A 12,578-nucleotide genomic window follows, 5' to 3' on the forward strand; every position below is an offset into this window, starting at 1 on the left:
CCATGTTCACGGATTGAAATACTTAACATTTTTAAGACGGCAACTGTCAAGCGATCTACAGATTCAGTACAATCATCAAAATTCTAATGGTCTTTTTTTTTTTTTTTTTTTTGCAGAAATAGAAAAGCCAATCCTCAAATTCATATGGAACTGCAAGGGGCCCCAAATATCCTAAACAATACTGAAAAAGAAAAACAAAGTGGGAGGACTCAAACCTTCCGATTTTAAAACCTACTACAAGGCTACAGTAGTCAAATATGTATGGTACTGGCTTAATAGAAATATAGGCCAAAGGAACAGAATTGAGAATATAGAAATAAACCAAAACACCTATGGCAAATTGATTTTTGACAAAGGTGCCAAGACCATTCAGTGGGGAAAGAACAGTCTCTTCAACAAATACTGCTGGAACAACTGGATAACCTCATTCAAAAGAATGAAGCTGGAACTCTACCTCACTCCATATACAAAAATTGACTCAAAATGGGTCAATGCCCTCAATATAAGAGCTACAACTATAAAATTCCTAGAAAAAACATACGGGCTAATCTTTATAACCTTGGATTTGGCAATGGATTCTTAGGCTTCACACCAAAAGTATAAGCAACAGAAGAAAAAAATTAATTGTACTAAATAAAAATTTTAAACTTTTATGCATCAAAGAACATTAACAAGAATGTGAAAAGGCAACCTACAGAATGGGAGAAAATATTTGTAAATCATATATTGGATGTAGAGTCAATACCTAGAATAAAGAACTCCTAACACAACTCAGCAACAACAAAAACAACCCAATTTAAAAATGAACGAAGGAACTGAAAAGAAATGTAAATCAAAACCGCAGTGAGATACCACTTCGCACCTAGTAGGATGGCTTTAATAAAAAAAAAAAAAAAAAAAAAAGGAAATACAAGTATTAGCAATTTGGAGAAATAGCTGTTAGGAATGTACAATGATACAGCCACTATGGAAAAGTTTGGAGGTTCCTCAAAACGTTATAGAATTACCATGTGACTCAGCAACTCCACTCCTAGATATATATCCAAGAAAAATGAAGACATGTCCACACAGAAACTTGTACATGAATGTTTATAGCAGCATTATTCATAATAGCCAAAGGTGGAAATCCAAATGTCTAAATGTCCATCAATGGATGACTGGAAAAACAAATTGTGATTTTCCAATTGTGATTGGAAAAACAAATTGTGAAAAACAAATTTTCTAATCAATGGATGACTGGAAAAACAAATTCACACAATGGAATGTTATTCAGCCATAAAAAGCAAAAACTACTAATATATGCTGCAATTTAGATAAACCTTGAAAATATTAAAGCAAAAAAAATGCAGAAACAAAAGGACATGTATTGCATGATTCCCTTTACATGATATATCCATAATAGGCAAGTCCATAGCGACAGAAAGATTAGAGGTTAACAGGGGATGGGAAGAGGTGGAATTGGGAGTAGTTACTTATCAGTGTTTCTATGGGGTAAGGAAAAGTTTTTAAAATAGAGCTGGTGGTTGCACAACATTGTGAATACACTAAATACTACCAAATTGTACACTTTAAAGTGGCTAACTTCAATTTAAAAAAAAGCTTTATGTAGAAATAATAGAGCTTACTTTCTTAAGAAATTTCAGACATTAATTTTTAGCCTTTTGCTAAATTATTCAGTAGAAGGTAGTTACCAAATAACTTATTTCTTGAGCTGCTGCTACACATTCTACCCCAATGGTAGTCAAATTTGGATTCTTTTCCTGGTGCTCTAATATTAAAAGTAAACCATATACTTATAGAGATTTACTTTTCCTTGTTCAGATACAGATAAGTAAAAAGATTTCCACTAAACTCGTAATTTTTAAAACCCAACGGCAAAGAATTAAAATTTTTATGTAAAACTTTTACACTGCAGCTTCCTGAGTCTCTCATCTTTGGGGAGGCTCTTAAGTTCTCAATTTTTCATGTTTTAAATTGCTCTAACGAGGATTTAATTTCACTGGATAATCAACACTCAACTCTTATTCTTTCACTTTTTTATACAACTACATTTTATGCACATAATTGTATGAAACTAACATTGATTCATTGTATTCATAAACATACATTTTAATGTCAGCAAATAATTTCAAGCTTTTTTCATAAGAATGGAGTGTGGTTTTATAGGAAAAAATAAGCCTACAGACAAGTTTCTATTGAAAAACTAAGTCTTTATAGATTTAGGTAAAAATATAAAATATAGAGGTAATACTTTCTTCAAATAAACCACCACATCTTGTAGCTATGTGGTTCATCTTCATACAGCTAAGAAAAAAACTTCTCATGGAGATTTCTGGAGTACTGGAAACCAGAGGTTTCTGTAATACCAATTATTACAAGCTCTGGCTCATCAATAAAGTAGCAAGTAAATCTTTAAATGGTCACAGCAAGAACAAAGACCAGTAGCCTTAGAGCTCACCATTATTTTCTAGCTGTCAATACACTCAGAACACTTAAAAATACACAGACTCACCTTCTATTGAACCAGTATGTTCTTTAAATTTGGCTACATAGCAGTTCCCAATCAGGGGTGATTCTGTCCCCACCAGGGACATTTGACAGTGTCTAGATATATTTTTGGTTATCACTTTTGGAGCTCTGCTGGCTCTAGTGTGTGGACTCCAGTGATGCCGCCAAACCTACAACACACAGGACAGCCTCCCACAATAAAGAATTATCAGGCCCAAATGTCAACCTTGAGATATCCTGAGCTACATTAATGGTCTCGGCCATTTCCATCCTGAAATTTGTACCACAATCTCAGAACACTTCACTGAAACTGTTGTTCTGTTCTGATGTCACAAGCTATAAATTTGATTTGTAACTCTAAGACCCTGGTTAAATAATACAATCTCAGGAAAAGCAGAGGTTAAAAATATTTAAGAGAAAACTGATAGAGAATGAAATATAAACAGGAAATAAAATAGAACTCAAGTCAGAGCTATGTATGACCAAAATTTTAAGATCTTGTTAGATTTCTAGATCTCTCCAATTTGTTAGCTTTAATTTGCAGTGTAAGCAGTACAGAACATGACTGAAAATTAAGGGGCAGTGCAGAGGTTCTTTCTATATTTGTGCCATATAAATACCTTTTCACTAAAAGAAAATTTAAAGAAACAACAAACTATTTAATTCTACGTTCAGATTTCAATTTTCAGCACTGTGTTTACCTTTGCTGACACATTACGTCTTCTTTGGAAGGAGGCAGGCATTAAACTATTTGTTCTTCCTGATATTTCAAACCTGTTAGTACTAAAAAGCACTTTAAAAAATAATACTATTTAGGATATCCTTAATTCCAAATCAGACTGTCCCAGAGAAAGCAAATGTGCTACATCTGTTACTTCTGTTAGTTCCTCAGAATTAAAAAAAAGAAAAAAGAAAAAAGGTAACAAAATGATCTTCACATTAAAATCTCAATTAATACTGGTCCCTAAAAGTCAGTTTAAAATAAAAATCAAGTTTCACAAAATAAATACACTGAAGCAACTATAATAGTAATAACCTTTATTTAAAATATTTTTTAATCTAGGAAAGCTCATTTTACATGAGTTTCCAACTAATTATTAGAGTCAGAAACAAAGAAAATAAAACCAGAGAAAATCTTCTGTAGAAAAAATACACAAGGAACATTTCTACATGTGAAAAAGCAGTAAGCAGTCTTAACATGAACATCCAAGGCTTACTCTCAATTCCATCTCTCCTAGTGAACACCACTATCAACCTTGAGATCTGACTTGTTCTTGTCATTCTTCACTGAGTAGATGAAATATGTTAAGGTGTCTTTTTCATTCACTGGAATTGACCTAAAGTGGCAACCAACTATCTATAAAGAAAAAAAAAATTGAGGAAATTAAATTATAGATATTAACAGATTTTATAAACTAGGTAAAAAATACTGTCATCAAAAGAAAAAGTGTGATAAGAGCTATTTCCTTTTAAAAATAAATTTAACAAAGAACCAACAGGATGAAAAGCATATAAGAGTAAGATATTATGAACAAGAGATAGTGTGATTTCAAAGGATCCCTTGGCCCACTCAATTAACTATATATTAATTAAAATGTGTATTTCCTTTTACTTATTTTGAACTTTATAACTGAGATCTAGATTAGGAATTAAGCAGTTTTACTTTTAAACTTCAAATATCAATAAAATAGAACAGAATGTAGGAGTCCACATGCATCATATAATGGTTTAGTCTCTACTTATGGAAAAAGGATAAACATTAAGTTGAAAAAGTTTTGGTACTATAGAAACAAATCATGAATTATCTTACAAATATGTCTGCTACAACTTACATTCATTCATTCATTCATTCATTGGCAATATTTTTTGTTAAGGTTCCCTGAAAATTATTCTGAATAAAAACTGATGGAAAATGAGAAGGGAAAAAGGGATGTCCACTGAAGAATGTTTACCTGCTTTCTTGCCTTTTCATTCTGTGCACTGCAACTACCAATAGAAGTATAACAGACTAAACTGGGGCGCTGATATGCATATTTAGATTCTAGAAGATAAAACTTCTTAAAGAGAAAGATAAGAGACTTAAGGAGGACAGTCACTCAACTCTGGAATCATTTGTAAATATCTGCATTTCTGAGTAAGTTATAACACTCGTGACTATTTGGATTTCTCATTTCTAAAAAAGAAAATAGCTCTAGAAATAATTTAACTTTTTAAAAAGAAGATCAGATTATCAAAAACTTCGTTTGATTTCTGCATTTAAAAAATATATACATTTAAATGTAACATTTAAAATAATCATTTCTTCGGTTCTCATTTGTCCCAAAACAAAGGTACATTCACTTGATTAGTAACTGTATATATATCAATATAGTTTCATCATGGCAGGCAATATCTATATTTATGTTATATTAATGTACTATACAATCCAAAAAGGATGTGATCTTTTAAATCAAATTTAAGGAAAAATTAGATTTTTGTTGCCTAGGCAAGAAGGAAAGCAGCAGCTCTGGCTAAAGTGTTAATATACTGGATCTTAATGTTAAAAGCATTCTACTCATCTTCTATCTTATTGAATATGCACATTTTAGAAAATGCTGGATTACTAAATTCAAGCTGAAGAATATGAGAAAACTGATTTATATATTTACTTATATCCTGTCGAATAGGTTAAGCATTTTTATTTTAAATATGATAGAAGTACAAACATATAAATCTATAAATATCTTAATATGATGTACAGATTTCTTGGCTCTATTATTTCCTGAGAACACAAACACACTCAGTTTTTCAAAATTCACTGACGGACTACAAGTCCTATATCAAGAAACTATAAGTAAAAGGTTGGATACAAGTCTTTGCATCTTCTAGATGTAAAAACATGGGTGCTTCAAATAAAACTAACAGCAACCAGGACAAGTTCTGAAATAGTTAAATCAGCCAGGTATGGGAATACTGTTTAGGGGCTTATCTGTAAAACCTACTCCATCAAAAACTTCAAGAAATAAATTCTAACGAAGACGTCAAAGCTTATTAATTTATTTTATTATGCCTCAATTAGGTGTTCAATAAATGTTTACTTAACAAATAGAATTTTAAAATAAACAGGTTTCTAGAATGAGAATTAAAAAAACTTTCACTCACTATTTCTGAAAGTCATTATTGGAAGATTCTTAGAAAACTGCACAGAATCCACTGAGCAGTCATTACACAAAGGAATTTCCTAAATGGTAGACAAACATTTCCAGGCAACTAGATTCTTCCACAATAGATTTTTTACTAACTTTGATTTTCCTAACTACTGACAAAAGGTATTGTTATATATGCTACATTAATAATGTCATTAGCATTTAATGACCCTTTTTTGTATGAACAGGCTCATTTAAAGGTTAAATAGCTTAAAACTCATATATACCTCCACAAGCTGGGCTTTATTAAGTCCTGGTCTGGTTGGGAGTTTGAAGTGTCTTTTGTATCTCCTAAGTGTATTCACCTGTAATTGGTATAAATCAACCTGGAAAAAATTAACATATCATTTGTTAAAAGACTTAGCTTTGTTATATATGACAACAATGCAATTTCAACACAATGAAAACTTAACTCCATTATTTAAAATGCCTTTTATATAACCAAAACTACAAATGTATTAAACACTTCAATCTTTTGAGCATAATTATTAAAGACCAGGGACAAAAAAAAAGAACGTACAAGACAACAGAGCTCTAAGGGTTGTCAATTGAAACTGTAACAAGTCCAATCGTGTAACTGCATGTTAACTGGCCATATTTAATTTTGCTTTCCTTTTCAGATTTCTCAAATGCTTTAAGTATTTTTAAACTTTGTTCATGTTGTTTAACTAAAACTTTCAGAATGGAGCACTTTTTACAGTTAACATACGAAACTTTCACCTACCTCTGGAGTATCAATATCTTGAACAGGTGAATCTCCTCCATCATCATCACTCCCTTTTCTCTTTCTTCTGTTTCGAACGCTCTGAATTAAGTTTTTATGATAATCACAAATGTAAAGATGCCTTGCCTGAAACAGAAAAGTTTCACAGACTACTTAACGATTGCCGTAAAATGTGTCTATGTATTAAAAATACATTTCACAGTGAATTATTAAAAATAAAAACAACAGTCCAAACAGGCCATTGTTAAGACAACGCACGTTTCTTTCTACTTCAGTCCTGAACCCAGTTAAAACCTACCATGTCTGGCAGTATTGTTAAGAGGATTGGGGGTGGGGCGGGGAGAGGTGCCAGTAAGGGAAGCGAGACGCAAAGAACGAGAAATTCCTACCGTCTGGATTCAAATTGCAGCGATGGTGAACTAGATTAGTTCAGTCATGCTGTTTTTGTTAACAAGGGAAAAATGATGCTGTTCACAATTTTGCTATTTGATAGCATTTTCTCTACTTAAAGAGCATTTTAAAATACCGTAATGTATGCTTCCTAACCTTGCTAACTTAATACTCAAATTATAGTCGAGCACAAAACTACCCATTTTTACAAATAAGTTGCTGATTTCACACCCTAAATTTAAATTTGAATTATGAACTCCTCTGCGTATTAAAAGCATTTATCAGTAATACGTTTTTCCAACCAAAGCAATGTGAAATTACTCAAGTACACCTGAAAAGTTTCTCATGAACACGACGGAGGAACTGAATAGGCAGAAAGTATCCCAAATAAACTTTTCAAAAACTTTAATTACATAGTTCTGAGAGCTGTACGGTAACATCTGAAATACCAGGTTTCGTACATTAGCAGTTACTCCTTAAAAAAAACAAACAATTGAGGACTGAGCTAACAGGCTTTTAAATTAACCTCTAAGCTAAGTGCAAGCTAAAAAGATGCACGATGTGTGCCGGTTCTGGCATTTTGTTATTTATTACCGCCGCCCAGAGCTCCGAAAAGTTCAAATGGCCGTTTCTAAAAACCTCAGCGACGGTCAAAAGAACAGACGTGCGAAAGGACGAAGAAAGAAACCCTGATGGCTGCCAACCCGAGGGCAAAACCGCAGAGGCTGCGCGCTCCCCACGTTGGGAGCGGCTGCCCGGGATGCTGACACGGCCGCGCGGCTCGCAGCCAGGCGTCCCCTGCACCCGCGCCCGCGGGACGGGGAACGGGATCCTCGTCGCCCGCGGCGTCAGGCCCTACCAGGACTCCACTGTCCCCAGACCGGGGGAGCTACTCCCCGGGGCCGAGCGCCGGCTCGGGCAGCAAAACAAAGAAGGCGCCTCCGTTCCACAAGGAGCCGCCGGGCTGCAGAACAGCTACTCCGGGCCCTCTGCTCGGCCGCCCCCTTTGTTTCGCGTCCCGGCCCCCGCGGAGGAGGAGGGGGAGGCAGGGCGCGGATCCGCGGCGCGCGAGCCTGTCGGCTGCGGGCGGAGGGCCGAGTTGCAGCACTTTGTTGTTTGCTTCCTACTAGAGACGCCAGAACGGGCTCGCGCTGCGCCCAGGTCTGGGGGCCCCGCACCCCACCGACGTCGCGTCTGCTCCGCTCCCCGAGCGCCCGTGGGGCGCGCAGGGCAGGCCCGTCCCGCCGTCACTTACGCTCTTATCCAGCTCGATCTTCACCTTCTTCTGGGAGATGCTCTTCTGGATCCTCTTGCTGAAGCTGGCGTTGCCCGCCGCCCGGCCGCACCGCTCGCCGTCCTCGCGCAGACAGCACAGCTGCCCCGGGCCCGGCCCGGCCGCTCCCGGGGGCCCCGCCGCCGAGACCCCCCCGGCGCCCGGCACCTCGGCCCCGGCGCCCGCTCCGGCCCCGTTCCCGGCCGAGGCGGCGGCGGCGGCAGCGGCGACCACGGCGGCCACGGCGGCGGCCGCGTCCCCGCCGCGGCTCATGTCCTCGGGCGTGAAGCCATTCATGTCCCCACGCTCGCGGCGCCGCGCTGACAGAAGCCCCGCTCGCCGCGCCGCTCGCCTCTCGGGAGACGTCGGGGTCTAGGCGGTCCCTCAGGCACCTGCCCGGCGGCGGCTACTCACTCTGCGCCCGCGGCCTCCGGACAACACCGCGGGCCCCCGGCCTGCCGGTGTCTGCTGGCGCCGGGACAGTGGACGGAGCTTGGGGTCGGGAACCAGAGTCTGGCGTCGCCTGGAGCCGGGACGCCGCTCACTGTCACATGGAGACTCCTCAGCAGTTGGACTACAGCGCCTCCGCCTCCCTCCTGCCCTCGACCTGCGCAAGCGCGTTGCGCCCTTGCCCGTCCCGCCCCTTCCACTCTGTCGCATGGCACCATGGGAATCGTAGTTTTCTTCCGGGGAGCCAACCTCAGCTCCAATCTGACCCAGCGCTTCGCGGTTTAGGGGAACTACTTATCCCAGCATTCATGGCGCGGAGGCGGGTCGGGCCTTTTTTTTTTTTTTTGGTGAAACACAGGGAAAACAAGGGGCGTGTGGTTGGGGTTGCGAGGTTTTCTTCTTTCTGGTCTCTCCCGGGAAGTTGGGCTGTGTTTAGGTCCTGAATTTTGCAGAGCTGGCATTCTGCACGAAGAGGTCACTCAATTCCTGAGGCGAAGCACAAAACGCGGGGGGCGGGAGTAGGAGGGAAGTGGAGGGAGCTTGTGGGAAAAAAGTTTCGGGCTGTTTTCGTATCTGTGGAAAAAGTTTTTGATGTGACTACGTTTTTGTGGGAAACCCAGACCGAGGAGAACGGGCGCCCTGGCCTTCTTCGGGTCCCGGAGGTCCCGCAGCTAACACCGCGGGATCTGATAGCAGTTGCGCCGACTGACGCCCCAGACTGTGAGGGCGCCTGCCAGGGGGAAACGCGCGTGCCGACCTCCGCGCCAGGATGGGACCGATGTCGGACTGGAGGCCGCCTCCAGATCCTCGCATTGTCCCTGCGAGGAACGCGCTGGCTTGCGGGGCGCACACTGCCGCTTCTTGAGGTGGAGCTGCTGACAAGTGGACTTAACGGGGCTGCTTTTCGCTTCCACCCCCTGCCTCTCCGCTTTCTCCTCGAGGGAACTGGGAGGCGGTCTAATAGCATTTAAAAGGGACGTGTAGCCCCTCCGAGTCTCGGTCAGCCTGGGGCTCCCGGAGCCCGAAGGCGCGCGCCCGGCCGAGAGCGCAGGGAAAGCGCAGCTCCGGGGTCGTCGGGGCGCGCGCGCGCTCGTGTCTGTGTACGTGTCTGTGCGCGCGCGTGTGCATGTGTACGTGTGGGTGCGTGCGTGTGGAGGGCGGGGTGGAAGGTTGGGAGAGGCTGGTACGAAGGCTGCGCCTTTGCTAATTGCAGCGCGTCATTATTTATCAGTACGTATATCCTGTTTAACAATCCCATTGTTTAAACAAAGACAGAAAGCAGTAGGGTTTTTTGAAAGTTCTTTTATATTTACTGAGTAAACTTATTGATAGATGATTTTTTAAAAATATAAACTGTCATCTGCCCTGAAATTCAAAGCCATTCAGTCCATCTGTGCACTTATGTTTTAGGATATAGCAAAGAAAGAAACAAAAATGTAGTGGGCAAAAGAAAGATGCTAAATGGTGAGTATTTGTGTTATCTTTTCAAGCTGCACTTTCCAACAGTGTGTCTGCTAGCCTTATGTGGATATTGAGCACTCGAAATGTGGTTATTGTGACTGAAAAACTGAATTGTTAATTTTAATTCATTTAAATTTTTAAAACTGATTTCAGTTATTGGAAAACTTTTAAATATGTTTGGAACAACTTGGATAGGAATCTATTTTTTCAACTTAAATTTTATGAAATCTAAATTTAGCATCTGAACTGTGATGTGCCGGTATGTATAAACTACCAGCAGGATTTCAAAGACTTAGTACCAGACTTTTTTAAAAGAATATTGATTAGCTTAGTAACAATTTTTATATTGATTACATGTTCAAATGATTATATTTTGGCTATACTGGGTTAAATAAAACATTAAAATTTACCTGTTTCCATTTTTCAAAATGTGCCTACTATAACATTTAAAACTACACATGTGGCTCACATCATATGTGTATTTAGATATTGTTGGCTTAAAGTATTAAAACGCAGAATAATACTACCTATTGTTTATAGATATATTTTCTTAAATAGTAAAAATGAGACTATATGGATAGAATGGACACACACCAGCTTCAAGGTGGTGGTCATCTCTTAGAGAGGCCAATGGATGGTATCTGGGAATGGCTAAAAGGTGGTTTCCATTTGTAAGTTTTTGTTTGTTAAGAACAGTATAAGGCAAACATTGGGATATTCATATTTTTTTTTAATTTTATATAATTTAAAATTGTTTGGTTCTTGCCCTTAAAAGTTTATAGTCTAAAAAAAAAAAAAGTTTATAGTCTACCTTCTGCAAATGTGATCAAATCAGTTCATGTACAGTATAGTTATATATCAATTTCATATGAATTTTACTAAAGTGATGAATTGTGGCTATGCTTCCTTTACAGACAATACAGTGTTTTCAGAAGTTTCAGTCACTCATTTATTGCATACTAGGATATTTTCTAGGCTCTGGGGGTACAAAAATAATTGGGAGAGGGTCCTAGCCATTTTGGAGCTCACAGTCTAATAGGGGAGACAGGTAGCTTAACAAGCACATGATACATGCTATAGACTGAATGTTTGTGTCCCCACAAAATTCATATGTTGAAACCTAATCCTCGTGTGATAATATTTGAAGGTAGGGTCTTTGGGAGGTGATTAGGCTATGAGGGTGGAACCCTCAGGAATGGGATTAGTGCCCTCAGAAAAGAGGCTCTAGAGAGCAACCTCACTCCTCCTGCCATCCATGGGAGAAGATGCCCATCTATCAACCAGAAAGTGGACACTCACCAGCCATGAACCTGTCATCATCTTGATCTTGAACTTCCCACCCTCCAGAACTGTAAGAAATAAATTTCTTTTGTTTATAAGCCACCTACTCTATGGTATTTATTTCTTATAGTAGCCTAGACAAAGACATATACCTCAATAAAATTAGAGGAAAAGTACAGACTTAGCACACAGAAGGAAATGATTCACCTCTGACAAGTAGAAAACATTCCTGGAGTAGGTGACATGTAAATTTGAGATTTAAAGTATCTCTTCAGTGAATCCGTCCTCCCTACAAAGAAATTTTCTTAACAACCATGGATCATTGTTTATGTCTAAAACTCCTCATATTCAGGGCCGGTAATAATTTCTTGCTCTAAGTATAATTCACAGTCAAGGTTGGAATCAGGTTTTGGGGAGCTTCAAGTTTCTATAATCTGAGGGGTCTTTAAGAAAAATATACAGAATTATGAATGTAAAATTAGATACAAGCCTTTTAAGGGACTCTGAACCTTACATCCATTAGCTTCATGGTAAATTTACCTCACAATAGACAATATGGAAAATGATTTATGAAACCTAAATTATAAGAGTGTTTTTGACATCATCAAAATATTCTTTGCTTTCTGGAAGGGTTCAAAATATTCTTTAAAAAGCATTTTCCCCTGCCTTTCTTCCCTCTAAGGCTTTTAATATGATTGAACTTTTCTGGTTTTATTGCAAAATAAGCAATTAAAGAAATTAATTTCAAAATATGCAAATTAGTACATAATCTTCACATGAACATGATGGTAAATTCAAATAATACAAAAAGTTTCAATATGAAAAATAAAAGCCTATTTCATCTCCCCAAATCCGTGTCCCTAAAAGCAACCAATGTTAACAAGTTCTGTGTTTCCTTCTAGAAAAACAATTATATGCATATACCAGTATATACATGTCTATACATGAATAATTCTATTTTATTGCAGCTAAGGATCATGCTGTTTTATACCATGCTTTCTTTTACCTAGTTTAAAATACAGCAAGCACACCAAAAAAGTGCACAAAACATAAATGTCCAATTTAAGCAGTTTTGGTAAAACAAGCATCTATATAACTACTACCCAGGTCAAGAAATAGAACATTGTCAACAGGGCCAGCTTTCTGGGCATGCAAACAGCGCAGAGGCACAGGGCAGAGGCTCAGAAGCCCACCCCTTCCGACCCCTTACTCTCTCCACTCTGCTTGTGGTTCAGTGATCATCATCATCATGAAATTCTTAACCTTTCATCTCTGAATTTCTGGGTTCTGGCGGATCTCTCCTTGC

At 39.0% G+C, this 12,578-nt stretch overlaps 1 protein-coding gene across 1 annotated transcript; it reads right to left on the reverse strand.

The window, feature by feature from the left end:
- Positions 1-3,531: 3,531 nt before the first annotated feature.
- Positions 3,532-8,695, reverse strand: SAP30 (Sin3A associated protein 30). Its single transcript, XM_068553258.1, has 4 exons — positions 8,063-8,695; positions 6,418-6,543; positions 5,921-6,019; positions 3,532-3,865 (listed from the first exon to the last, which is right to left on the reverse strand). Exons 1-4 carry the CDS (start codon positions 8,375-8,377, stop codon positions 3,743-3,745), a joined length of 663 nt encoding a protein of 220 aa, XP_068409359.1. The 5' UTR covers positions 8,378-8,695; the 3' UTR covers positions 3,532-3,742.
- Positions 8,696-12,578: the final 3,883 nt, after the last annotated feature.

Source organism: Eschrichtius robustus, chromosome 10 (genome assembly GCF_028021215.1).
Source record: "Eschrichtius robustus isolate mEscRob2 chromosome 10, mEscRob2.pri, whole genome shotgun sequence".
NCBI classification, from domain to species: domain Eukaryota; kingdom Metazoa; phylum Chordata; class Mammalia; order Artiodactyla; family Eschrichtiidae; genus Eschrichtius; species Eschrichtius robustus.